Source organism: Streptopelia decaocto, assembly GCF_964273445.1.
Source record: "Streptopelia decaocto genome assembly, chromosome: 5".
NCBI lineage: Eukaryota > Metazoa > Chordata > Aves > Columbiformes > Columbidae > Streptopelia > Streptopelia decaocto.
The window spans coordinates 63,758,237-63,785,256 of NC_138659.1; the positions used below are offsets into that span (position 1 = coordinate 63,758,237).

A 27,020-nucleotide genomic window follows, 5' to 3' on the forward strand; every position below is an offset into this window, starting at 1 on the left:
AACATTATTTTTAAAATTGGCTGTCAATTATTCCTCTAGGTGTAGCAGGTTTGAATATGGCACTTTCGGTCTCATGAAGTAAGTTACTTTATGGCTGTTGGCGCAAGGTAACCTGCAGTCTGTGGTTTTATTTCTGCCTGTCCCGGGGTGCTGACATCTGCTGTGCTTGGTCTATTGGATGAGCAGTTACAGCGCTGTGACTCTTAGATGTCGCATAGAGGTTTTGGGTTGTTTTTTTTTTCCTCTAAATCCTGATTGCAAAGGGCAGGATGTGATGATGAGGAGAGGCTCTTGCAGCTGAACGCTATAACTCCAGGTGTGAATGAGGCTGCTCACAAACCCATCAGGTGCGCAGGGACCACACAACGCCGCGTCTTGCAGGGAAAAGGTACAACGCGACTCAAGCCGCTGTTTGTTGTTTCTTTGCCCTCCTTTTTCAGTCGATGACATTGCACACCCCAGCTCGGGGGCTGGGGGGACAGCAGAGGAGCTCGGAGCTGCCCCGCGGGGCCGGAGCCGCGGCGCCCCGCTCCTCCCCCGGCGGCCGCCCCCTCGCAGCCGCAGCCCGGCGGGGGCGGGCGGGCCGGGGCCGCGGAGCCCGGGCGAGCACATGGGCGGGCCGGGGCGGTGCTGCCGAGCGGGACGAGGAGCTGGTTGTGCCCGGGTGAGTGTTGCCGGCGCGGGTCGGGGGGTCTCAGCCCGGCGGCCGTGAATCTCTCCTGGTTCCTCCGGGGGCGGCGGGACAGCGCTGGTGCGGCGGGCATCGTGGAGCCCGTGTGATGGTGGAGGGCTCCCAAGAGCCCCGTTGCTCTGCCGGCGCCTCGTCCCAGGTCGGAAGACCTGGCAAGAGGGGCAGGCTGAGCCCCAGCTGCTGTGTCTTGCCTGCGGTGCTACTGGGAGCATAAGCTTTGCTCCTATACTCAGTAAAGGGGGTTTTGGTTATTAAAGTAACAAAAAACCCCCACCACCTAGGAAACCAGCCCTAGCCCATGCTGTAATGCTTTAATTGACTTGTTTCTAGCAGTCTTGGTGTGCAGCCAGGGGAAAGAGCTGAACTTGCCAGGGCAGGCTTTCAGACAGGTTGTGTCTCACGTCCTGAGTGAAAACCTTTCTGCAGAAAGACACAAAGGCAACTCGATCAAGCAGGGGCTGAAGGGCCTGGAATGGTATCTATAATATGCCCAGCCACTTGCACTTCATTTAAGAAATGAGAGTAGCTCCTGGCTTTGAGTACCTGGCAACAGTGGCTTTTCCTGATGTGGTCTAAGGGTTCCCAGCTGTGCTATAAACTCATGCACCTGTGAGCAAGTCACTTTGTGTCTCTGCACCTTGGTTTCCATGTATGTTAAAGAGGAACGAATATCCTTACCCAGTGGCCTGGAAGGGAAATAAAACAGGGAGGTAGCGGGGAAAATGTGAACAGGCGTTAAAATGTGACCTGGAAATTGTGAAAATTATCTTATGGAGGCTTCTGCTAACTTGCTTCCCATTTGCTTATTTTGTGTAAAGAAGACAAGGCATCATCAGAGATAAGTCCCCACATATAACCACGTTTCCCCACTTTCTTCAGAGAGGCTGTGTGTGTTCTGACCCATGCCTTGTGCGCTGTGCTGGCGTAGTTAACCACATCATCTTCACTTTGTGTTCCTGAAGGTGTCCAGATTTTCTGGGAAGAGTCTAAGAGGAATAAGTAGATTAAATGACTTAGAAAAACATCTATTTTAACTTTACCCCAGTTCTGCAGAAAAATCGTGTGGAAGATTCTCACTTTCTAAAGCACCTTTAGGAAAGGCCTGCAGACCTCTGTCCTGAAAACACATGCAACCAACTGGCTTACCAAGGTGGAATTCCTCCTCTTCTGCAGTCTTGGGTGTTGGGGAAAGACAGACTAGAAGTTTGTTTCCTCAAGGGGAAGGCTTGTCGTTGCAATCTTTAAGTCCTTATTCCTGCTTGTGGTATTGTGAGGTTTGTCCTTCTAAGCCAGCAAGCAGGTTCCTGCGGTTTGAGGCCTGGCTTCATTAACAACCAGCTCGATGGTCTTTGGCCGGTGGTTTGCTTCTGCCACAGGCAGGGAGCTCCCATTCTATCTTGTGAGACGAGGTAACAAACCTATGGTCTTTCTTCTGGGAAGCTTTTGGACAAATGCATCAGTATGGTGTGCTGGTACATCTAAGGAATAAAGCAGAGGTGTCATCTTGCTGATGTGCACAAAGCTGCCTGCTGCAAGGGAGCAGGGAGCGGGATCCCCTCCCACCTTGTTCTTTGGGAACCATCCGCACCAGCTTGCAGTGCAGGTAGATCCATGGTTGATCCACCTCGGTGTGGATGTTTCTGGCTGGTACAAGGCAATGCAGGTGAGGACCTGAGCCAGGCACCCAGCTGCAGCCCTCCCAAATTCACAGAGCTCAGGGTGGCGAGGGGTGACAGGGGACAGTTACAGTAGTTGCACCAGAACCCGTAGCCTTGAATTAGCAGTTCTTAGCAGGCTGGGTGGCCAAGTTATCTGTATTCTTTCATAACTTAAATGTAATTATATTTTTTGCTGATTTATTTCCCTGTGCTGGCGTTGGTGTGTGCAGATCATTGTACCCTTTTTCACAGAGCATTTCTTCCCAGCGTTGCACTAGCTGCCCGCTCGCGGTGCTGAGGCAGGCGCTGGGTGGTCTGGCGTGTGGCACCCAGCAAAGGATGAAACAAGAGGAGATGTTAATGGGAACACTCCCGCTGTTCTAGCCACAGGCAAAGGCAGTAGCGTGAGCGCTTCTGTCAGGACAAACTACACAGTTAAGCTTAGCACAAGCTCTTGGGTCAGGAAAGTGTCTCTTGTTCTGTAACTCATGGGTCGAACAGGACCTGGTCTGCAATGTGTTGATTTTGACAGTACCCCATGTAAGCACTGCTGCAAGATCAAAGTCTTTTTATGTACAGGAACCCTCATTGCATGAGGGAAAAGCGCCTGTCAGAACTGTTGTCTGCTGCAGAACTAGGGGGGTGGAATAAACAAGCTGGTTTTGCAGAATATCTTACGGAAATTTAATCTTGTTTATCACTTGGAGAGGAAAAATGTTGAAAGTTTTAGGCTGAAAATTGTGATGTTTGCTTTAAGGAGAAGTTCAACATTCCCCTGTCATCTTCCTCCCCTTCAGTTTCAAGTGGGCAGAGGAGATGCCTGGAGTTCCCAGTAGAGGTGTCCCACTGCCTCCAAACCTGGGCAAGCAATGAAAGTAAAATTTACTATGGAAAATGTAGGTTTTGTTGCAAGCCAGGTCTCTGAGATGAGAAGAGGTGCTAATGAATTAAAGCAACTGAATAGTACTTTTAAGTATCTTTCTTCTTGTCTCAATAGAGGCGTAACATTTGCCCCAAGGCGGTGTACATGATGCTAACTGTTCTGATAACTGTCTGTAGAAATGGGATGTGTTTGTATGGTTATACACACGATAGCATCTCGTCGTGGTGTTTCATGCCAGGCAAGTTTTGCAAGGTACTGCAAGCCTGTTTCCCTTTCTTACAGAGCCACCAGCCCACAGTATTTTTTGGATCCCCTCTCACCCAGACGCTTGGCCCGTTGTAGGCACAGCTGTGCTGCTGGACCTGCGTCCGCATCCAGGTGACTACAGTGGCCACTGGTGTTGAGTTCACTCTGTGCTTTCAGGTCCAGTTTGGTTCTATCTCATTAGTAAGAACAAACAAGCTCAGATGTTTTGCAGATGGTGAAAAACATGTTGGGAAGATGCTTGTCAAGAAGATATTTCCCTCCTCTACTCTACCTCTCCCCTCTCCTGTCTCACTCCTCCAAATGAGGTATTCATGGTTACACTCTTAGCTTTACATAAGTCATCATCATATTTATGTGGCCAAGTGACAATCTGGGTACAAAAAAATGGGAGTTTTGACTGAGTGTGATTAAAATATACATATATATATATAAAATTGACCCAGTACTAATGCAGACATTTTTTTTTTTTAATTCCCTTTCTTGATGAACAGGGAGATAAAATGAAAAGGTCCTTCACATACCACCCCATCCCGCAGCAAAGCTGCTGTCTGAAGTTGCTTGGTTGCTGCTAATCCTGGGCTAATGGTGATGAGCAGTGGGTGATGATGAAGGTTTTCTTTCAATTCCTGCTGCTGGGAGTCTAACTGGGCTGAAAGGCAAAGAATTCATCCTGCAAGTGAGTTGATTTAAGCCCAAGATAAGACTGAATTGTAAAAACATCTCGAGCTGTCTGTGTTTTATATGAAAACAGCCTGAAATCTCCCCACACCTGTCATATCTGGTGGCAAGCAGAGACTTGTCCTCCTTTGGGTATTGTGTGCTCTGGAATTAGCTCCTAGAAAGCCTGTCCTGGGGCTATGGCAAAAGGATGACCTTACCTCCTTGGCATGTCCCAGGGCTTGAAGCTGCTGAGGGACACAAGGGCTTCCTTGATGAAATCGTGTCCTGTGTTTTCTCCCTTTGCTTAAGCAATCTGCGGATCTGTTAATTTGACAGTGCAGTCTGGTTGGGGGTGTTGAGAGGACGCGTTGAAGGGTGGGGCTGGTGAAGCACCTGGAGCTCGGTAAAGAACTGCAAGACACAGCGTTATTGTGTCTATAATCCCTTTGACACTTACTAAATCCCATCTCCCTTTTGGATGTGTGTGGGTAACTGAGCATGAGCTTTTTACAGGTATCTTGCCTTGTCTGCTGTGAGGTGCAGGCAGCTGCATGGGTTTAACGGGCCCTTGGCCTGTCCAAGCTTGTCTGGGATGGGGCCCAGAGGTTCCGTTGGCAGAGGAAGGGTCAGAGACTGATGATGCTCTGGTACAAAACTTCAGGTGTCTTGCCCATTCTTCTGAAGAGACTGCCTAGGTGAGAAGTTTCTGTTGCTTAAAACTTGGCTTATGTCCTGGGCTTTAAAGTTTTTCATGTCCCTGAGGGTACCCCTGTGTGTTGGTAGGGTCTTCCCACCTACGGGACACAGGGACGCTGACACCCAGTCTCAAAAAATTGAAAACTGCAGGCATCTCGCCTCCTCACTGAACATTAAATCCAAGGTCAAACAATGGTTCAATGGGTTCAAACTGGAACACAAAAGGTTCCACTTAAATTTGAGAGGAAACTTCTTCTCAGTGAGGGTGACAGACACTGGAACAGGCTGCCCAGGGGGGTTGTGGAGTCTCCTACTCTGCAGACATTCAAACCCACCCGGACACCTTCCTGTGTAACCTCATCGGGGTGTTCCTGCTCTGGCGGGGGGATTGCACTGGATGAGCTTTCGAGGTCCCTTCCAATCCCTGACATTCTGTGATTCTGTAATAAGGCACTGCTGGGCTCCTTCCTCTGACTAGTGTGTCCTCTTGCAGGAGCCAGCGTGCAGAGATGTGTCCAAGGGTGACAGCAGTGGCTGGTTGGATGGGGACAGGCAGTGCGGGTCCTGTGGGACACCCTGGTAACCTGTTTGTGACCCCTGCTGCCCTGATGCGTCAGGTTTGCCAGATTACACTTCCAAAGAATTGGCATCTGGCGTGATGGGAAGAAACCTGTTCTGGTGACATCACTAACAAGTATTGGTTCTTCCCAGCAAATGATTAAATAATCATTTGCTGCAAAGAAAGTCTTTCCTGAGAAAAAGTCTTCTCTATTTGCTTGGGAAAACAATAGGTTAATAGAACTGGTTATCAAGAAATGCACTTATTTGTCTTGAGCTGCGTGATGGAAATCTGCTTTTGCAATGAGAGAGGCAGAGTCCCAGCCTAAATCTGGTCAGATTTGCTCTGTGCTTTTAATCTGGAGGAAAAATAAATATATGTGACTTAAACAGAAAGCCAAGGCCTCTACCAGACACGCTTGGTTTAAATTTGGGCGTGCTTGGAAGTGTCACTGAAGTCCTCTTATGATGTGACAGCAGCCTTTTTAATTTCAAAGGAAAAATGAGCAGAAAATTTACTTTGCTGGACACTTACTCATAGAAAACGCCTCCCCAGAAAGCCGGTCCTCAGCAAATGTAAGGCATGAAAGAGCCTGTGGTTGAGTGTTGTTGAAGACCCATGATGAGGACGGGCAGCAGCGCTGACCGAGGTGTGGGACAGGTCCCCTCTGCTGTGCTGCACAGCGGGGACGTCTCAGCTGGACCCCGAGTGATGGTGGGGCCGGGGGGACGTGGCTCTGCCCTGTCCTGGGGGAGCCCCTGAGGAGCTGTGTCTGGATCTCCACCAGCTCCCCAGGAGCAGCAGGGGCCCAGTGAGACTCGGCTTTGAGAGGGAGGTGCAGTGAGAGCGAAGAGGTGCAGTAAGGGACCAGAGTTGATTCTGGGTGGCTGTGGAGGGGCAGTGAGGAGGGGAGGTTGAGCAGTCCCTCCCTCCCCTGCAAAACTTGTTTTCTCTGCTTTTGGTTGAAAAGGAGATGAGTACACAGGGAGACTTTATTTTCTCTCATCCCCTCATTTTCATTTTTTTTTCCTTCTATCTGTTTCCCACCCTTCTCCCCAGGGGAGGAGTTGCTTTTGTCTCTCACACTGAACGTTTCTGAACTCATCACACATGACACCCGGTATGGAGATGATCAGCTGCAGGTAGAGAAACCCACTTTAGAAATTAAATTAATATTCCTCTCCTTTTTTTTTTCTTTTCAGATTTGTCACCATGAACCTCTTGTCATTTGAGTCCGTCTGCATTTTCCTGCTTCCCCAAGGTATGTGGAACATTGTCATTTTGCATCAGTGGTTTCTGTCTTGGATGCTTCCCTGTCTCGGTCTGGAGTTCTTCATTCTGAGGAATGAGAGCCAAATTGGTGCCTCTTTGGGAGTTTTATGGATAACCCTGTGAAACGTAGATTCACACAGAAGGGGAGAAAATAATACCTGGAGAAACAGCTTTTCTGGTAATTCAGACACGTGACTGATTTTTACATGAAGTGTCTAATTGATATGGGAAAAGCTGATGTTACGATGACATAAAGTTCATCAATTTCTCCAGTGCAATTATTTGGTAATCTTTGAAGCCTAAGCCTGGCCTAGCTCTCGTTCTTGCTCTGTGTCCCTGCACGCAGTGAGCAGAGGGACCGTCCTCCCGTGTGCTGGAGTCGCGTCCTTGGCCTTGCTCCTGCTCTGTGTCCTGGGTAGAAGGAATTTCCTCCCGTAGATCCTGTCTGACACTGTGCTGTGTCACTAAGTTATCTTCTGCAAGTGTGAAGGCTATACAGCAAAACAGTGGTTTTGCTGCTATAGGTGCTATAGTTTCAAGCCTGCGTGCCTTTTTTTTTAAGTCAATTTCTAGTGTCGATGGTTGATTATCTGTTTGATCCCACAGTTTTGCTGGTGTTGGGTATTCAAGAAATTCATACTGACCAGGAGATGATCAGCAAGATCTCAGCTGCTGGCCAGCGTAAGTTCGTTTTTTAAAGCAAGCCTTTTTTGTTTTTTGAATTCCTTTTTTTTCTTGCTGTGGTGTTTGTGTGTCAGTGCTGGGTTTTTTGGTGTGTTTTTTTTAAATTATTATTTATTTATGTTATTTTTTGGACCCCATTCAGTCCGTAAAGTCCCCAGCAATGCTCTGACAAGCACAGCGTTGTGGCAGCTTCTGCACTAGCCCGTCTTTTCCCCTTGGTGGTATCAGCTCTTCTGGGATGCTGACCTACTCTGTTTTGCCCAAAACTGGCTATTTGCCAACTGGCTGGTGTTCCTGACGGTTCCTTCAGAGGCTGTTTCAAGCAATCCTGATTCAAGGAGCTGTGTTTAATTACAGACTTGATTCATGACCAGACCTCTCATGTGGCTCATTTAATCAGGCTGTGAAGCCAGCACCAGCCACGATGCTGTGAGCAGGGATGACTGGGCTCTGGCTGGCCAGCAGACCATGGTCACCCACAGCTCTCATGATATACATGCAATCAGTTACTTATAGACTGTATTATATTCTCCTGCTAGCCTTTATGTACTTTTGTTTGTCTGTCAAGTGATATATTAGTGTTTTTCCTATGCCAGGCATACCCTGCAGCCCCATCCCATAGCACCATGTTACAGCTCAGACTTTGCACCCTGGTGTGCTGTATTTGGGCATTTCTCACCGATGCGCATCACCGAGAGCCCTTTAGTGGGCTGCAGACACCCTGCTCACAGGTCTCTGCCGTGGCCGTGCACCAGTGCAGCTGCAACATGGAGATTCCCCACTCCTCGTACCACTGAACTCCAGAACGACCCGAAGACCATTTCTCCATCCCAACCCATGGTGGGATGGGGGCATGGCATTTTTCTCTGTGAATGCTTGGGCAGGCAGCTGGGTTGTTGCATCTCCACGTTCAGATGAGCAGTGAGGACAAGGCTGATGAGCCGGGATGGTGCTGGCAGGGCTGTGCTCCAGCTCATCCCCACCGCGCTGCTCCAGGCCAGGGCTGGCTGCCCTGTTTGAGAACCAGTGACCCAGAAGGGAATGCTTTACAACTTTCAATCCCTCATAATCTGGTGGTAGAAAACCCTAATTATAAATTCAGGTTTTTGCTAGCAGGAATGATTTGGAAAAAAAGTAGTGATAATAAAAAGATGGTGATAATAATGGGGATAGAGAAAAGGCATGGGCCAGAAGGGCTCTGAAAAGGTTGGTGTGCTTGCTCCCTGCATTGAGCTTGTGGATTTGGTTTCCCTTCAGGCTGGTTCTGGTAAATGCTGCAGACGTGACTTTAAAATGTCTCTGTAAATGCTTTGAAAATGTCTCTCCAGAGCCTGCAGACTGCCTATTTTTTTTTTTGCCAGTGAAATTACGGGCTTTCACTGCAGCATAAGCGCCTCAGGAACTTGGAAGCAGTCGTGTTCATGCAGGCGGGGTGATACAAGGACACATCTCTGAAGATGGGATAAAAGGCGGATTTTTGTGAAGAGCGTTTCTGTCAGTGCCTCGGAGCTGTTCAGAGAGTCTGTGTTTAGAAAAATAAGAGTGTGTCTTGAAAAATGTGCTGCAGATGAAGCACATCTGGCTCTGTGGGACTCTGTTTGCTCTGCAAACACCTCAGGATTCGTGTCCATGCCCTGGGGTGGGAGAGGCCACAGGTCCTGTCGGCGCGGCCGCTCGCTCCGCGGTTAATGGTGTCGCTGCGTCGGCTCGCTGAGTTGTTCTTGTGGTTTCACTGAGCTGCTAAAGCCAGGCTGGGGACCCCAAATCTCGGGTCAAAGTCTTGCAGCCTGTGCGGGCCGGGCTGACGCTTGTGCAGAGCAGGGGTGCAGGAGGGCTTTGGGTTGGGAATGCCCGACTGCCCCAATCTGTCCTTAGCAAGTCTGTTTGTCTGGGCTTTCTGCTGTTGACTGTCTGCTCCCAGAAAATGACACTAATAAAGTGCAGTTTCGCAGTGTGTATGTTTTTCTCCTAGTGATGCAGTGCTCGGCTTCCTTAGATGTCCTTTTCCTCTTGGACGGCTCCTACAGCATTGGTAAAGGAAGCTTTGAAAGATCTAAGCACTTTGCAGGCAAGCTCTGTGATGCCTTGGACATCCATCCAGACAGGGTGAGTGTCAAGAATGTCTCAGTTTCAAACAGGTTGACAATGTGTGAAAAGGCCAGTGATAACATGCTGAGTGGAATTGCAAAATTCAACCTAGCAGCCAGCATGGGGCTAGGGTATTTATTCAGAAAGATGCAGTGGAGCTTTGTGAAGCAGTGTGGTTAGAGAACATTAATTGATTTTTCACATATTTTAAGAAGTTCCATTTGGTCTTGAGAAAAGGCATAATAGAATATATATAGAATTGGATAAGAATATAAATAGAATAAAATATTCAATAATCTTTCAAGGTAAAGTTTATGATTTTTTTTTTTTTTTACCAAGTTTTATTTAAGTTTGGATGCTTATGGTTTAAAATGGTCGGATCTTTTTGTTGTTTTTCCCTGGAAAGCTGCAGAATTAGTCTCTGACAAGTTGATCACCTTTCTGTACAGATGTAAATGATACAGTCTGCTTGCTCTGCTTCTCCTCAAAGGTCTCTATTCTAAAATAAGCCAAAAGGGCAGAAGGAAGGGAGTTCGTTGCAAGGCACCAGCCACGTACCAAGGCAGTTGGGGATCTGTATGCTGCTGTAGGTCTCCAAAATGTCGTTGCACTCCCTACCTGCTAGTGGTGCAGAGCACTTCAGTGCTGGTGCTCAGCAGAGGACTGGCCAGCTGGGGCTGCTGGATGTGACAGACGTGAGGTCTCTGTGTAGCAGGAACAGGAACCTGAGGCAGGACAGAGGGTGGGTCTGGGGGTGCTGTGGCTTTGAGGACCCCTGGTCCATGTGTGGTTCTTCAGAGAGGTCTGGCAGCCCGGGAACAGAGACAGGACTTGTGTTTTCTCCTGGTTCCCACATCAGGGATGCTTAGACATGTACCCAAAATCCTCGTCCAGACCAACTGCTACCACTGCTCCAGGTCCTAAAATCTAACGCTGCTGTTCTGCCCCTGTTGCAGGGTCCTTTGGAAGCTGAAATCACCATTCCCCTCCATCATTTTCTCACCTGATAAATATTTCACCCTTCAGATGTCAGGTTGCAGCCGTACAGCGCGGGCAGCTTTCCGCAGCTTGGGCAGTGATCGTGAGGAGATAAACAGTGTGTGCGAGGCTTTGAGAGGTGCTGGCTGGCTCAGGTTAAATGGATGTTCCCTTTGTGGCTCGTACTAAATAGACACCAGGTAGAGACTTTAATCTAGGAACCAACTGCAACATAGGCTTAGGCAAAAGTATTTGAACCTTTAATATTTACAGATTTGCTGGGTTGTGTGGGTTTGGTTTGGTTTGGTTTTTCTAGATACCATCCTTCCTCCGCTCTTTCTCTTAATCCGCATGTAGACCGGACTGAAAATTGGTAGCCTTTTCACCTTTGAAGTTGTCAAGTTCCATAAAACGTCTTGTAAGGCTTCTGTGAAATATTCTGGATGTATTGCCCCAAACAGACATTTTAGTTTGTTTGCACTTTTCAGGCATTTTCAACTATAGAAAATGGTTTCAGAGGAGGTAGTGGAAAAATAATTGCTTTGTGTTACCTACTGTGCTCAGTGCCAGAGGGAGCTGCTTTTGGTAATGGGAAGGTTGCCTGCACAGTGTATAAAAGGCTTGGTATAAAAGGTGTTATTTATAAACTTACTGTCCTTGAGGCTACTAGCTGCTCTGAATGGATAAATATAGATCTTGAGCTGCCCACAACTGCAGCAGCGGCTCCTGTTGTTTGCACGTGAACTTTTTTTGCTTTGCTTATAGTCTGTATAGGTAGTGCTGTGGTTTATGCTCTTTTTCTCTTTTTTTGAAGTTCGTTTTGACTGCCAATGGCTCAACATGCAAAGCAGTGTTTGTCTTGGTCCAGTATAGTGCTCCCAAATCTGTAAACTGATCAAAACGGTAGAAGTCTCACAGGCACCTTTCACAACCTTTAACCTTTTCTTTTAGGTCCGCGTGGGAATGATACAGTTTAGCTCAACTCCCCACCTTGAATTCCCACTGGATTTGTACCTAACCAAACAAGAAGTGAAAGAGCGAATCAGGAGGATTGTGTTCAGGTCAGCTTATTTTACAGCTTTTCTCTTTTTCTGGGCTATGAATGATCCCTGGACTGTTTTTTGAGGTGCAGACTTCTCACCTCTGCTGTGCATACCCCAGCCTGGTGCCCCCAGGCAGGCGGTGGATGAACAGTCTGTGGTCCGTAATCCACGGTCTGCTAAAAACATGCAACCTCAGTGAAAGCTGATGAGGGAGAAAGTTTTCAGTGTCCTGCTATAACGTGGTAAATAAGGGAGAGTTTTCCATGACCATCCTGGCCATTTTTTCTGACCATTTGTGCCATAGGTGGGTTAGATCCTTCCAGGGAAAAGCAAGTGTGGTGTTCCCACGTGGCTGAGCAGAGCAGGACAGTGTGCATCTTCATTTTTTGGTGGTTACAATTTCCTTTGTCCTGTGAGGTAGCAATGAATTTTGATATCTGTACCTATCTGTCTGCTGAATTCAAGAAGATCAGGTTTTCAGACGGAAACCTTTGTTCTTCCTGAGTGTTAAGACTTGGATGTCTTCCCACGACCTCAGGAAACGGAGACAGAAGCCCAAAGAAACACTCTCCTTAGAACCTCTCAACATCCAAACTTTTCATCTCCAAGAAATATATTTAGGTCTGCAAAGAATCTGACAGCTACTGCAAAATAACACTTGTTTTGATGAGAGAAGAGGTATCTGTATGGCCTGCGGGTATCTGCTCGTTTGTTAGCTGAGCCTCATTAGGGCTAAAGGTTAGCTTGGCGTTTCTCGTCTATGTCTGCTGCTCTCAGCTTGATGTGCACATCACAAGTAGATGTGATCACTTGATTTTTTTCAAGCAAGATCAGGTGACTGGGTTTTGCTGTGTTGCTTTCGATAAGTTTATCAACTCAAGAAAACCTCTTGTGTAATGTTATAGGAAAAACTTAGCAGAATGCAAGAGACATTCCTGCTCTTTGGCTGTTGGTTAAAAGTCTGTGAGAGCAGAGAAAGTGAAGCGGTGTTTGGTGTCTGGCACTGAAGCTCCTTGATGACAGCACTTGGACGCTGACAGATCAAACAGAAATAATGCCCTTGTGCTCGGCTGTTTCATCTTGTTTAAATGAAAAGCCGACATTTTCAAAATAGATAAAATAGGGATGGATTCCAGTTGGCTTCTGAAAAAAACGGGGTGTTCGACGTCTCGGTTGAGAGGCTCCTTGATGTGTTTCTGATGAGACTTTGGCCAGTGAGACGTTTCCCAGCTTCAGCCCTGTGCTCTGGTGTGGAGGTGAGAGTGCTCAAAAGGCAGCGGTATTGGACTGGAGTGAAGCTTTTGTGATTTATTCAGACACTGCTGGTCTCTCTTTGTGAATTCTGTCCAAATAGCTTTTGAGTTCGTTGACCAGTTTCAACCAATTTTCAGGGTAATCTGGGAAGCGAAATTTCTTATTAATTTCTTTCATGCAAGTCAATGGCTGGTTACAGGAGAAAAACCTCTTAGTGCTGTTCCTGAGGAAAGGCAGCAGATAAAGTCCGTAACTCCTTTGGCTTCAGAAAATCCTTATTGGAGTAATAATGCCTTAAACTCATATTTGCTGTGTCAAAAACCAGCAAACCTCCAAATGCAAATTGATAAGAAACTGAATTTAATGAGCTTTGGTGTAGAGTTTATTAACTTTTTTTTTTGAATCCTTAGGATTCACACGGGCACAGCTTACTGAGTTCATCAAGATTTAGTCGTCAAACTGACTGCACAATGTATTTTCCCTCATGCACATCACTTTTCACTGAAGTGTCTGACAGCTACTGACAGCTGGTCAGGAAAAGGCAGAGTTGGACATGCAGTGAACACATGGTCATTGAGTGTGCTTTGGAATGGTGGAGTGCTGAGGAGGGAGCACCTAAAGAATGAAGTTCTAAAGAAAAGGGCCTAGGAGGTACTGAAGTAACAAGTTTATGTGAAAATCAGAGGATAGCCAGAAAAGAATGAACTTGGGCATGGTCAAATGCTTTTCTAGAGCAAGCAAATCGAGTGTTAAAACAAAGGAAAGATGTTCAGAAAGGAAAACGGCACATATTTGTGTCAACAGAGCTGAAGGAGAACATGATGCCTCTAAGGAAACAGTAACACTTGTGGTTGGATTCGCCTTGCTTACTCTGGATAGAAATAAAAGCAGCCCTAAAAGGCAATCGTAGGAAGTGATTTACAAGACAGGTCCTTCGACAGCTGGAAATGTCTCCTCTGATCTGGTGGCTTAATTATCAACAGGTCTGGAGCGTGTTCCTGGCAAAGCTGGGCTCTCTCTGGTGTCAAACATCCAGCCAGGGATGGCACATTAGAGAACTCTCACGTTGTGCAGGTGGAGGACTACCAAGAAAGAAAGAGACGCGTGTCCATGCAGGATTTACCCCTCTGAAATAAGCTGATGTTTCACCCTCCAACAACAAAAAGAGACGATGTGCTATACGCAGGGATCAAAGCTGGCTACAACAGCTGAAGAACTTGCAGTGCAGGTTGCCCTCAGTTTTTACAGTGGAAGAAAGGCTTTTGCCCGCTGTGTTGTGTTGCAGCAAGGTCATAGCCTGGCGATGATTGAGTGGGGAACACGGGTGGTTGGTGTGAAGCTTCAGCTGGTTGTGTCTGGTGGGTGTCAGCAGGGGCTGGGTGCCCGGGTGGCCAAAGTCTGAGTGTGGGAGGCAGATGGGGAGTTGTGGCAGCCAGGACCCAGCTGCACAGTCCACCAAACCTCACTCTGCAAGACAGAAGTGAGAGACCTCTTGCCTCCCCTCCACGGTCTCTGTTAGGTTACCCATGGCTTTTAGTAAAATTTTCGGTGTTTGACTCATAATGTAATCATTCCTGCCTCAGCATGACAGAGATTATCATTTTATATATCATGTTTGATGACATTTCATGGTAAGTGGAACATGGAGCCCAATCTTATGTATACATCAATAACAGTCATTTGAAGTCTTGAAAGCAGAGGACAGTCCCTGCCTCACAGAGCTCACTAGCAAGAACCACTGAAATAACAACTAGAGTAAATGTGCAGCCCAGAAAAAACAACCACATCTTGTCCTTCCCCTCCTAGACCCTTGTGTATGGATAGCACTCCTCTTTTTATCCCCTTCTGCTGTATTTTCAGCACCCTCTGCAATGAGGGGCTCCTTCCCAGTTCACATCCAGTATGCCATCACCAAAGGGACGGTGGCACTGTGTGGACACTGGCAACAACCCTTCCTGCCTGCACCGAGCAGCTCTTGTCTTGGGTGCACTCATCTGCCAGAGGGACCTGACCTCTCGTGTCCCCCCCCGGGACTCTGTGCTGATGTGCAGGACACCTCTCAACCACCCAGCTCCAGTGTCTATGGGCTCAGCAGGGCAGGCAAGTTTTCAGGTTAAAGAGGTGTCCAGTATTCAGCAAATCTCATTTTTTAATAATCTTGTAAGAAATGAGTCTCAGGATTTCTAAAGCATCTTTGAGTGAAGCTGTTCCCTGGCAAGCTGTAGCTAATTCTCCTTGCTGCTTTTCTTTGGGAGTTATTGCACAGCTCCAAGGCTTGGTCTGCCATCCCCAACACCTGACAGCAGCCCGTCTTACCTGCTGATTTATGTCACTAATGGAATACGCCCCCTTTGGCATCCAAGTCCTCATGTCAGTTTAATACCTTGCTACTGGGAGGATTGCTGAATATTGAACTAGTTGTTTTCTACCTTGGAAACATTTCATTCTCCAGGGCAGAATTCAAGGGCTGCCAAAATATTGAGGTAGCTGGCTCCTGTCTCCAAAATGAGAAGTGAGGGGCACAGCTTGTGTGAACGTCAGTGGCTGGTGCACCTACCTTGTCATACCAGCAGTGCTAGTGAGCAGTATGAGGGTATTGCTTTTAATTGAGTTTAGCATGAATTTAGACAACTGGAGCATCAAGTGGCTTTTCTGAATGTTTACTTTCCCAGCATAAAATGTACTGGTGAATCCCTGAAAAAAAAAGCGTGCCGTGTTTTCAGTCCTTCCGAGTTTCCAGGTATACACTAAGAAGCTTTCAGCATTTGTACTTCCAGGAGCTTTGCTACAGGATGGACAAATGGCTTTTTGTAGAGAATCAAATTAACCTGCAGATCAGGCAGGAAGGAAAAGGCACGGACTCTCTGTGCACTGCTGGACTGCAGACTCTCAGTTACAAGGTGGGACACGGAGGTCCATGCCTTGGCTCCTGGTCCGAGAACAGCAGAAGGTCCCATGGAAGAAAAGGGATGATATGTGCCAAGAAGGTATAGGACATTGGCGTGTCAAGAGGAAGAAAGAAAACCACATTGAGATGCTGGTCTTTGTCCATTTTGCCCACTTGAACTGTGCAAGAGGTTGTTGTTAAGCAGCTTTTCCACACAACTCTTAAAGAAGTGAGCACAGTTTTCAGATGGAAAAACAGAAGCGTTTGAGACATTTGTCAAAGCTGGAAATAGGTATCTGAGAGCTGTGATTCCTGCTTCAGTTGTAGGAACGCTCTAGTGGAGAATGCTCTGGGTTGGAGATAAGGAAGGGTGGATGGGGTCTATGGGTAGGAAGAGATTAAGAATGACAGGATTAGACAACTCTGTGGATGTGTTCTGTGGCAACAGGCAGAAATGTACTAAGCTCCCCACTACCAGAGGGTGGAAATTTGAAAATAAGATGGTAAATTCAATAACAGGAGAAGAGCTTTGATTTCTGCTTTTCTGATTTTTATCTCCTTTCTTTCTAGAGGTGGGAGCACAGAGATAGGTCGGGCTCTGAAGTATATTATACGCAAAGGGTTCCCTGGTGGCAGAAACTCAAGTGTCCCTGAAGTCATGATCATCATTTCGGATGGAAAGTCCCAGGACAGCACTGCAATGCCTGCAATGCAGGTGAAGGAGAGACACATCATGGTTTTTGCAGTGGGAATCAAGTTTCCAAGGTAGGAAAATTTCTACACAGCTGGAAATGGAGGCCCAGCTAGACAAATGGCAGGTCCTAGCGAGTCTGGCATGGTCTTCTGCTAGATATGAATTTTGGAAAGAGAAAAGCAGAATTTGGAGAGTAGCATAATTTTGGAGTAAACACTAATTTGGTGGTTGGTGTACAGGAGGACCAGAGCGGGTGAAGGAAGCTCTTCCACTAAGTGGAGCTATGCCGCTGCCTGAGAATAAACACACCAAGATCTTGAACACTGTTTGAGGGGTGTCATGGTTTTGCGTTGGCTGTTTGCTGCACAGGGTTTGTTTGGATACCCAGTTCTTTGGGGATGACTAAGCGGTTGAACCCCTCTGTTGCTTGGCAGGTGGGAAGAGCTGCACATGCTGGCCAGTGAGCCCACCGAGCAGCACGTGCTCTTTGCTGGAGATGCCAATGATGCTGCCAATGGCCTGTACAGCACCCTGACCGGCTCTGTCTGCAGCGCCAGCGCTCTAGGTAACCCCTGTCCTGGCTCCATCTCCTGTGCTTTGAGTGTGTCGCTCAGTGAGAAAAGATGAGGCGGTGTGAGAAAGCCTACCAGGGAATTAGCAGGTGTTGCACTTCAAGGTCATCTGCTTCTTGTGCCCGAAGTGGAGGGCAAACTTGCCACCTACATCTTCGAACACTTGCAAGCTGCAGGATCCTATAATATTTCTGTGTCTCAATTCGCCTCTGAAAATGGCGATATTGGTCCTTGCTCATGTCATGGGAGACAGAGGGATCAACACAGTTGTAGTAACTCTTCTGATGGACTTGACTGTGTGATAAGGGGAGGCCACCAAGGGATTGCAAGAGGTAGAAAAGATAGAACTAGACTGGTCCAGAGGTAGAAGAAAATCAAATATGTGAATGATGAAGGCACCAGAGGGGTTGAAAAGTCATTGCTGAACCCTGAATTGTGAGTTTTATAGCAAAGCAAAGGAGGCTGGAGAGCAAGCACCTCAGAAAGTAGGGTAGGCTGGTGAGCTTGTTGACAGAAAATTTGTCTTCTAGGACCCTCATGGAGGGCTCTTGGAAGCACTGCCTTATATGCTGTTTGCAGGTAGATGAGGAAAACTAATCCATTTCAAAGTGATGTTCCATTCCCACACAGACTTTGTGTCTTCAGGCACTTGATCCTAGTTTGGATTTGTTGTTGGCTACAGGCTGCAAAGTTGAGTCCCACCCTTGCGAACGCAGGACCCTGGAGACTGTGAAGGAGCTGGCTGGAAATTACGTGTGTTGGAAAGGCTCGAAGCAGCCAAATGCAGTGCGTGCATCGCTGTGCCCTTTCTACAGGTGAGCTGCGCACCCTCATCTTTAAAAGTGAGCAGGGCAGAGGGGATACAAGAGATACAGCGAGAGGCTTTTATCTCACAATGACTCTTTACTGTGATGAAGATCCCTAAGAAGACTAATGCAAGCATGGTTTCTGTGCCCAGGAACAGGCTCTCCCTGCTCTGACCACTGCCTGACCTGGGAAGTAAAGGGTAAAAGGAGGGACTGAGACAGAGAAGCAGAAGATGATTTGCCCAAGAGCACTAAAAATATTATAAATGGAATTGGCATTAACTCTGCATTAACTTTATCCGAGCCAAAACCAGTGTGGTTTCCTACCTGTTGAGCCAAGATGCTTTGAAGTTTACATCTCTGTACCTGCTGTTTTGCAGAGGGTTTCTAGACTTGACTCCCTGTGTTGGTGCTGGTTCTGTTTTTGTCCACGTTTCCAGAGAAGCCCCTTTTCCTTTGCTTGGCTGGGGGCTTGGGAAGGGCTTTCCTATGGAGAGGCTCCATTCACTGGCAGAAAATACCCCCAAGTCGTAGCATGACAGTGTCAAAACCAGGCGGCGCACAAAGAGCTGCGTTGTCGGGTCGATGGCAGTGAGCCACAGGAGGGAAATGTCCTCTTGCCCGGGGAGAGGAGACTGGAAATGAAAACCCATAAAGCATGTCAGGTCCTTCAAATAATATTGTCCCTGCAGTCGATACAGTGGGAGGAATGCTTTAAAAATGAGCCGTGAAGGGAAAGGCAGCTTCATGCTCTCTTTACTGATAAAAAGAGCCGAGTGAAAGTGATGTTGTACAGAAATTGGTAGCGGGGGTTGTTTTTCCTTTGAAGAGGTGCTTCATGTGTTTGTTTGAGTATCAGGCAGTCACACTAATGTTGGAAAGCCACCCCAGATCTGGGCTGTGCATTGATGTCCTGCTGCATAGATGTGCTGGGGGGTGATTGTATGGACAATTTCAGAGGTGTCCTAATGGCTGGGAGCCTTTCCAGATATATATTGTACCTCGAGCCAACATGAGAAAGCAGTGAGGCTCTTGGTTTGCTTACAGCATCCCAAAAGAGAGGTTTTGGCCCCAGTCTCAGTGAGTTTGAGCAGCCCTAATGCAGAGCACTGGAAGATTAGTGGCATGGTGAAGCCGCAGGTATTGGATAAAGAAAAACCTGATTAACAGGGATGCAAGTTTAAAGCAGAAATCCTCTCACTGTCAGGAACCAAGGTTAGCTGCCTTCTTATGTGTGGCAAATATACACTCTTGCTCTATGGTGTTGTTTTGGTTTTTTCATGCCACCTTAGGGCAAGGAAATGATGGAGACAGTTGAAAAATCCCAGTGGAAGGCTCAGCTGAGAACTGGGGATTTCTTCCCCATCTAAACCTTGCTTGTCCACTAGCTCTTACAATGGGATAAGTTAGATGCCAGAATTAATATTGAATAAGAAATTCTCATCACTATAAAATTCTATTTTCATTGCAGCTTAGAGCAAAAAGTTTAACATCTCCTCTGTAGCAATTAAAAGAAATAATAATTTAAGCTTCAAAAATACATTCATAATCTTTAAATGTAGAAGGTAGAATTCAAAAATCAAAGAGTAGATTTGATTCAATTATATTTTTTCTTTTGCAACCCCACTCAGAATGGACACTTTCTTTTGAAATACTTGTTTTGAAAACTTGCATTTTCAAAGGAAAATTTGTTCCATTTAAAACACAGTAAGGTCGAATTTGAAGACACCTTGTTAATCTTTAAATTCATGGTAAGTTTTATTCCTTCTGTTTCAGATGGAAGAGAGTCTTGATAAAACACCCATCCAGATGCTTCCGAACTGTATGCTCAGGTAGGACTTAGCCTTTTTCAGAATTTTATTTACAAAGCAGGGAGGGTAATAACTAAAGAACAAAAACATGGTTTTCTGCTCTCGCTTGTAAAAATTTTGTTCTGAGTGAGATATTGTGATCCTTAGCAAGAAGTTGTGTCATGTCCCCTTCTTTTTGTCTCATGGGTGTTTACGGCCAGAGATGAGGTTCTTAGGGACATGGTTTAGTGCTAGATTTAGGTTATGGTTGGACTCATTCTTGAGGGTCTCTTCCAGCCAAAACGATTCTGTGATTCTAAGAGGGGTGGAGGTTTGGCTCCTTTTCCACTGAAGGCGATGCTCACGCTGGCACAGGACGGGACGGGGCAGGCTCCCTGCTGACTCCCCATCTTTCCCTTCCCTGCTCTTGTTTAGACCCCTGTGACTCCCAGCCGTGCCGGAACGGGGGCACGTGTGTCCCAGATGGACTGGACAAGTACCACTGCCTCTGCCCGCTGGGCTACGGAGGAGACAGCCACTGCGGTAGGTGTGGAGCTGCTCTCTCCCTCCTTCCTCCTGGGCTGTGTCCTGCCTTTGCGGTGCCCCTTGTGCAGCCACTGAGATGACTGGGGTTTGGCTGCAGATTTGGGGTTTTTCTCCAGGAGACAGGCTGAGTGTTCTCAGATGGGGACAGACTTTCTAGCAGGGCCCGTTATAATTGGACAAGGGGTAATGATTTTAAACCAAAAGAGGGGAGATTCAGGCTAGACATGAGGAAGAAATTTTTTACAGTGAGGGTGGTAAAATACTGGCCCAGGTTGCCCAGAGAGGTGGTGGATGCCCTGTCTCTGGAAACGTTGAAGGCCAGGCTGGACGGGGCTCTGAGCAATTTGATCTAGTTGAATATGTCCCTGCTCATTGCAGGGGGCTTGGACTAGATGACCTTTGAAGGTCCCTTCCAAGCCAAACTGTTCTATGATTCTCTCATGCTGGTTATGACTGGGAGAGACACACAGGTATGTCTGTTGGTCCCTTCCCTGCACACGTGGGCCCAGGAGGGACTTCTGATTTTGGCAGTTCAATGTAAGAAACCCAAGAAGGTCCTGATCTTCAGAAAATGCTTTGTACTTACTTTCCCCAGAATCAAGACTTCCCCTTTAAAGTGTCTCAAGGTGTTACAGATGAGGGTCTAGTGCTGAAGACTCTCTCCTTTCTCCAGTATATGAGATATTAAAACTCAGAGTGTTTTCCACAGAGTGCTAAGACTGGACATTACATTTTTTGTTTGAAATTTGCCATCATGAATCTCCCCAGACTCCCATAGGTGTTTCCTGTCTCTAAAGGCTTATGTGGCATCCAACCAAAATGAAGCGCAGTCCTGGCACAGTTGTTCTCCAGCTCATGCCACATCTGGCAAACTATTTGAGTTACTGGACACGATGTCCCTTCTCCACACCACAGGGCTTCCAGCAGACCCCGGCAGAGGTGCCCAGCATGCTTGTCTTGTTGCCACGCATATGATAAATTGCTGTCTCCCTTTTCAGCACCGAAGCTGAGCCTTGAGTGCAGTGTGGATCTCCTTTTCCTGGTGGACAGCTCGGCAGGGGTCACGCTGGAAGGGTTCCTGCGCTACAAGGCGTTCCTCAAGAGGTTCCTCCAAGCAGTCATGGGCCAGGACTCGCCAATGAATGTGGGAGTGGCCCAGTACAATAACACTGTCATGATACCCATTGAAGTGGGCCAATACAAGGATGCATTCAGTCTCATGAAGAGCATTGATACTTTGAATTTCAGCGGAGGAAGAACCCTGACAGGCAGAGCCCTGCAGTACATTGCACAGCACGGTTTTAGGAGTGCCCCGGTCTTTGCAGACGTGCAGGATGAGCTCCCACATGTTGTTGTCTTGCTCACTGACTCCAAGTCCCAGGATCCAGTGGCAGAAGCTGCTAAGTATGCAGGGGACCAAGGTCTCTTCTTGATTGCTGTAGGCAGCAGCTTCATGAGAGCAGAGCTGACTGAGGTGACTGGCAATCCAAAGCGGACAATTGCTTATTTGGACCCCCAGGACCTGTTCAACAGGATCCCAGAGCTGCAGAGAAGAATCTGCAGTGTGGACAATCCTGAAGGTAAGACTGTGATATGAGCATTGAGGGGTGAGTTTGTCAGCCCATGAGGAGGTCTGCTGAACTCCAGTGAGGAGGTGGGAAGGACGGAAAGATGAACGTCCTTGTTTTGTTTGCGTCAGTCATAGATTTAGGGGCTAACCTTCCATCACTGCTGTTTATGATGGATCTCCATCTATTGGTGTGGAAGGGTCATAGATCACTCTCCACAGTCATTGATCAAGAGTGATTAATTCTGCCTACCATTTTCCCCCTGCTTTTTTTTTTTTTTTGTCAGAAAGGAGTCCATATGTACTATATTATAGAAAATAATGTGTTTGCACTCCTTTATCCAGGCTGCCAGGCGCAGTCTCTTGATTTGGCGTTTGCAGTGGATGCCTCGGCTGGAGTTGGCCTGGAGAATTTTGTGCGGCTGAGAGGCTTTGTCAGGAGCAGCTGTTCGCACTTCAGCATCAACCGGGATGTCACCCAAATTGCCCTTGTGATCTATGGTAGCAAAGCTCACACCGTGTTCGCTTTGGACACCCACACAAGCAATTCAGCTGTCCTCCAAGCCATCGACCGAGCGCCCTTCCTTGGGGACTCAGCCTCGGCTGGCAGGGCCTTGCTGCATGTTTATGGTGACGTGATGACAGTGCAGAAAGGAGCGAGACCTGGTGTCAACAAGGTGGTGGTGGTGCTCACAAATGGAGGCAGCATAGAGGATGCAGCTGCCCCAGCACAGCAGCTGAGGGACAATGGGATCTTGGTGTTTGTGGTTGTCATTGGGGATGCACAGAGGAACACGCTGCTGAGGGTTGCTAGGTCTCCCAGCTACCTGATCCATATGTCCTCCTATGAAGACCTGCAGTATTACCAAGACCTTATCATCGAAAGAATCTGTGAAGGTGAGAGAACATCCCGTCCTTACTCGTTATGCTGGTGCCACCAGCCGTTGTTATCATAGGTTTTCTGATGCTTTACCAAGGGAGCTTGATATTACCTTTTACATTTTACAGATGGGGAAGCTATGGCATAGATCTGGTGACTGTCAAATTAATCCTATAGGAATAGGAATCAACTTTCCAAAGATTCTGTCCAGTAGGTGAGACAAGGCTTAGTGTGACTGGCTCTTTCCAGCCCTGACAGGTCTAGGTTCTGCCTTACCTGAAAGGAAAAGAAGTTTACTCTGTTTCTGATGTTTAAACCTGTAGAATTTGCTGTGCATTACAGTGCTGCTGGGGGAGCTGAAGGGGGCATATTTCTGCAGGCAACAGTGCTGGTCCCTGAGTGAGGTCTGTGCTGTGTCCTTCAGCAGCTTTGTGCCCAGGCATCTGCAAAGTGGTGAGTCTGAAACCTCTGTTTCAGCCTCGTCACCCTTGTTCCTCCTTTGTGTTCCGCTACTGCAGTTTTCATATAAGCTCTTAAGATTTTGTGTTGCACAGGATTTCATCCTAAATTCAGAATCTGTCCAATTTGAAACCTGCAGACTGTCAAATTGGGGCCTTCAGACAGCACGATTGATTTTGTGTGTGGAATCAAACTCTTGTCTCCAGAGCATTCAAGAGAGAAGAATTTTCAAATATTTGTGTAAAAGATCACGTTTGTGCTAAACAAAAGGTTCACTTCCTTGAAAAACTTGAGTTCTGCACGCCAGTCTCTGGTTGGGAAAAAACTGCCTCAGAATTCAAGTTTGAAACATTTGCATGCTGAGTGTGAGTGCCTGTGCATGGTGGAAATGAGCTTTTCAGAAGGGACAGCGGCCCTGGTTTGCAGGTGGTGGTGGTGGGGAAGGTGCTTCTGGTTCCTTGCTGCACCAGCTACTCTCTCGCTGTTTTAAAATGCTGTGCCTTGTTTCTCATCCAAAATATTCTGAGTTTAACATCTAGGAATCGGGTCTTGTTATGTTTTAACCCACTTGTAAGATCAAATGAAGCAGCACGTTGAGCAGTGCAACACATGATTAACGGTCCTTTTCATCTCTGGGCATGCCCGTGGCTCCTTCAGGGTCAGGAAGAACTTACAGCGCGGTCTCGTCAGGGTGAGAAGCCGGTCTCCTGGCAGGCCCTGCAGACGGATTCTACCTGGAGCTTTCCAATGTGCTCCTATTGCAGTGGTATTTTCAGCTGTGTTATTATAAAAACAATGTACTGTACCATGAAATTAACTACAACGCCAGAGATGAAGGGGAAGAGCCAGCAAGGTTCAGTGAGTCAGGGTAATAACATACCATTTCCTGAGACTGAATAGCTGCTTTCATTTCATGTGCAGGTAATCGCTGTTCGTACTATATAGGCTGGGACCAAGAGCGATGTAAAGATATAAACCCTTCATTCAGTCTTCTACTCCAAGACCCCATAAACCTCTCCTGGCACATCTTCCTGCCATTCCCTCGGGTTCTGTCACTGGTTGCTAAAGAGAAGAGTTCGGTGCCTGCCCCTTCTTCTCCCCTTGTGAGGAAGCTGTAAGCGCCATGAGGTCTCCTCTTAGCCTCCTCCAGGCTGAGAATGGTCTGTTTTGCTTTTCTTTGCCATTCAGCCTAGCATGATGTCAATCTTTTAAGCTTTATTAGGAAATTAGCCTCCAGATCAGAACATTTAGCAAAGCCATTCTTCTTCCTCTTCTCCACGTTAAACACAGAAGGGCTTGTCCTCTGTGTCAAGACAGGGTGGTATGCTTGCACCCTCTGCCGTGTTAATGTGGTTTTCCCATCCCTAGACGGCATTTTCTGATGTCTGGGATATGGTTGCTGTTATTTTTGCAGCATTCCCCATGGACATAGGTCCTGGCTGTCAACACTCTGTAGATGTCCCTGAGCCTTCTGTTCTGCTTGTGTTTGTTGCAGAAGCAAAAAGCCCCGTGAGCCTGTGCAAACCCAACCCGTGCATGAACCAGGGCGTGTGCATCCTGGGGTCTGGGAGCTACCGCTGCGAGTGCCACGGCTGGGAAGGACCCCACTGTGAGAGCAGTAAGGATCAGCAGATGTTATCTGTTCTGCCCAGCACCCCTGGACGGATCCCGCATCTCCACTTTGCCCTTGAGTAGAAATGTGGCTGTAACTCTCAGACAGGTGTTTGGTGGCCGGGTGTTTGTGCTGATATGGCCTCTCTCACATGGAAAGTGGAGAGGTTTGGGCTGCCGAGGGGAACAAGGGCATCTCTGAAGAAGCTGTGTCCTGTTTTACACATTCACTAAGTGAGCTCACCGTGAGGGCACCCCCTGAAATTCTAATATTTTGGGTAGTTGTCTTCTACTGTGTTTGTTCCCCATTTTTCAAGAGCCCTACTAGAAGAAACAAACCCTCTTTGATTCCTGAGGTTGAAAGCTCTGGCTCCCTTACAATGGGAGGGAGCTGTTTCTGTTGAAGTGCAACCCCTTATCACTTCCATTGCTTTCTGTGGTGCAAAAGCTTCCCCTTTGCCTCTTCATCAGGGGAGCAATGGCCAGGAGGTGATGAGCCTCTGGCTCCCTGGACATGGTCCTGTGCCCATAGTGGGAAGTTCCCAATTAAGTAGTTTTTTCCCCGCAGTGCTGTGCTTTGGGCCTAGGAGTTCTCTCCAACCTCTGTCCACTAAGGCCAAGAGGATGCTTCTTGTATTTTAATGGACTGAGCATGAGCTTATGCGTTGGTCCTAAAGCCCTTATCCCATGCCTGTGTTTCTCTTCTGCAACAGGAGTGCTCCGCGGTGATTCTCCAAGATCCCCAGTCCTTCCCGTTCACTCCCATGCGCAGCGGAGTACCGGTGGTTTGCAGCACTTCTCCAGAGCCTCCCGGCACACCAGAGGACGTGTGGATCAGAGACACTGATGTGCTGAGTGCTCCAGTTCCCCATCTGGGAACACTCGCTGCCACTCGCAGGCACAATCCAGCAAGTCACCAAAGCCACCGCTGCCCTTGGCAGGGATTGAGCTGCTCCCGCACAGGGGCTGCGCTGAGGCTGTTCCCTGTTCCTGTATTGCACAAACTGGGCTTCCCAAGTGCTCTCGTTCTTTTTTAATCTAAGTAAATATTTGTGTTCAAGTATTTATTATTGGCATTTTGTATTTCCTCATCTGGATTCTTATTCTGGATTTTTTTTAAATGGAGTTCTTGAGAGATCTTTGAGTTAATCTAAAAATATGTACAAATCTGAGCAATTCTGGAGCTCCTGCTGAAGGGGGATAACATAGATCATGCACTGGGAGCCAGGTGCTGGAGTGAATGGTTGTTACACACAGAAAGGGAAATACAAGGAAGAGGAAGGAGAACTCATTATGAGTCTCTGTTCTGTTTTGTAAGTTGTCCATGCTGCTTTCTTCTCTTAATTTATTTGGAGTGATTGAATATGCTTTTTAGCTTCCTGGGCATTTTGTAGTCACATATTTTTGATAAGGAGAAGTTTGAAAAGGATTGGTTTTGCAAGAGATTTCAGGTCTGAAGCAGAGCTGTGGCGGTCGGTGTCTGTTGTTGTTCTTGGTAGGTGCATTGGCTATTTTTTCTTCTAGATTTGGCCCAGGTCAAATCCAGTTACCTGTGCTGTAAACACACCAGGTAAGGGCAATCCCCCAGCCATTTCCAAATAAAGGTCTGGTCTGTTGTAGGTCCTGGATGGAGCCATGGTTTGTACCATCCTGCTGGTCTTTGGACCTTGGTCTATCTGCTTTCAGGCTTAACTCCTTTCTTGCCCTCCCAGCCTCGCTGTTATCTGCCAGCCACAGTGACCTGGAGGGGACAGGACTGGGACAACGTTCTGAGCAGCTTCGTGCAAGTGCAGGCAACGTGCAGGTTAGAGGAGGAAAAGGCTTGGACTTCTCCTCCCAGATCTCATAGATACTTTCCTTTCCCCTTTTCCCACCTTTATTTTCACCCCTTTTCTTTCCCCCCCTTTCTTTTACCCCCATTTTTTTCCCTTTTCCCCCATTTTTTCCATTTTCCTTTTCTTTATCCTCCTGCTGGCCACTGCTTTGCTCTCTCCTTTGCAAGTGAATGCTTTTCTCTTATTCTTTCTTTCTCGCCCATTCCAGGTCAAGTCTCACCTTTTCTTTTTGGTGCTGTTTCTATTGCTCTGAGCATTGCCATGTTGCTTCGCTCTTCTTTTGGAGCTGGCTGATGAGAACAGCATACTTGTCCTGTCCTGAACCCAGCTGGATGAGCTGAATGGCATTTCTGCCTCCCCTCGTCGCTTTAATTGATCTCGTCCCCAGCGCAGCAGCGGTCTCTGCAGCACAAGCTGGTGGGCCGTGATGGTTCGCATGTGTCTCCAAAGACAGTCTGGCTACATGCCTGCATCCTTCAGAGCATCATTCTCACTGGATCACTAGATCAATTTGCCCATGGAGCTGTAAAATTTACATAATTGCTCCCCCAGGGGCTGTGGTTCACACTGTTGGGTTGTTCTCTGCTGCCTTTCCCATGGTGTCCATCACCTGGGGGGAGCAGGAGCAGCTCTGGACAGG

At 47.5% G+C, this 27,020-nt stretch overlaps 1 protein-coding gene across 1 annotated transcript; it reads left to right on the forward strand.

Annotated features, from left to right (window-relative positions):
- Nucleotides 1-624: 624 nt before the first annotated feature.
- On the forward strand, nt 625-25,658 carry VWA2 (von Willebrand factor A domain containing 2). The gene is made up of 14 exons (XM_082052844.1): nt 625-664; nt 6,617-6,675; nt 7,293-7,367; nt 9,343-9,476; nt 11,388-11,497; nt 16,191-16,385; nt 16,749-16,879; nt 17,569-17,701; nt 19,469-19,524; nt 19,918-20,025; nt 21,027-21,608; nt 21,941-22,492; nt 24,430-24,552; nt 25,259-25,658. The coding sequence occupies exons 2-14, from the start codon at nt 6,627-6,629 to the stop codon at nt 25,390-25,392; spliced, it is 2,382 nt and encodes a 793-aa protein (XP_081908970.1). The 5' UTR covers nt 625-664; nt 6,617-6,626; the 3' UTR covers nt 25,393-25,658.
- The last annotated feature ends 1,362 nt before the right edge of the window (nt 25,659-27,020 follow it).

What these genes read in the sequence shown, in the direction of transcription:
- VWA2 (XM_082052844.1), top strand. Translation starts at nt 6,627, where the DNA reads ATGAACCTCTTGTCATTTGAGTCCGTCTGCATTTTCCTGCTTCCCCAA. An exon ending in GTGGGAATCAAGTTTCCAAG is followed by an intron (nt 16,386 to 16,748) that starts GTAGGAAAATTT and finishes GTTGCTTGGCAG; the next exon opens with GTGGGAAGAGCTGCACATGC. An exon ending in CGGAGGAGACAGCCACTGCG is followed by an intron (nt 20,026 to 21,026) that starts GTAGGTGTGGAG and finishes CTCCCTTTTCAG; the next exon opens with CACCGAAGCTGAGCCTTGAG.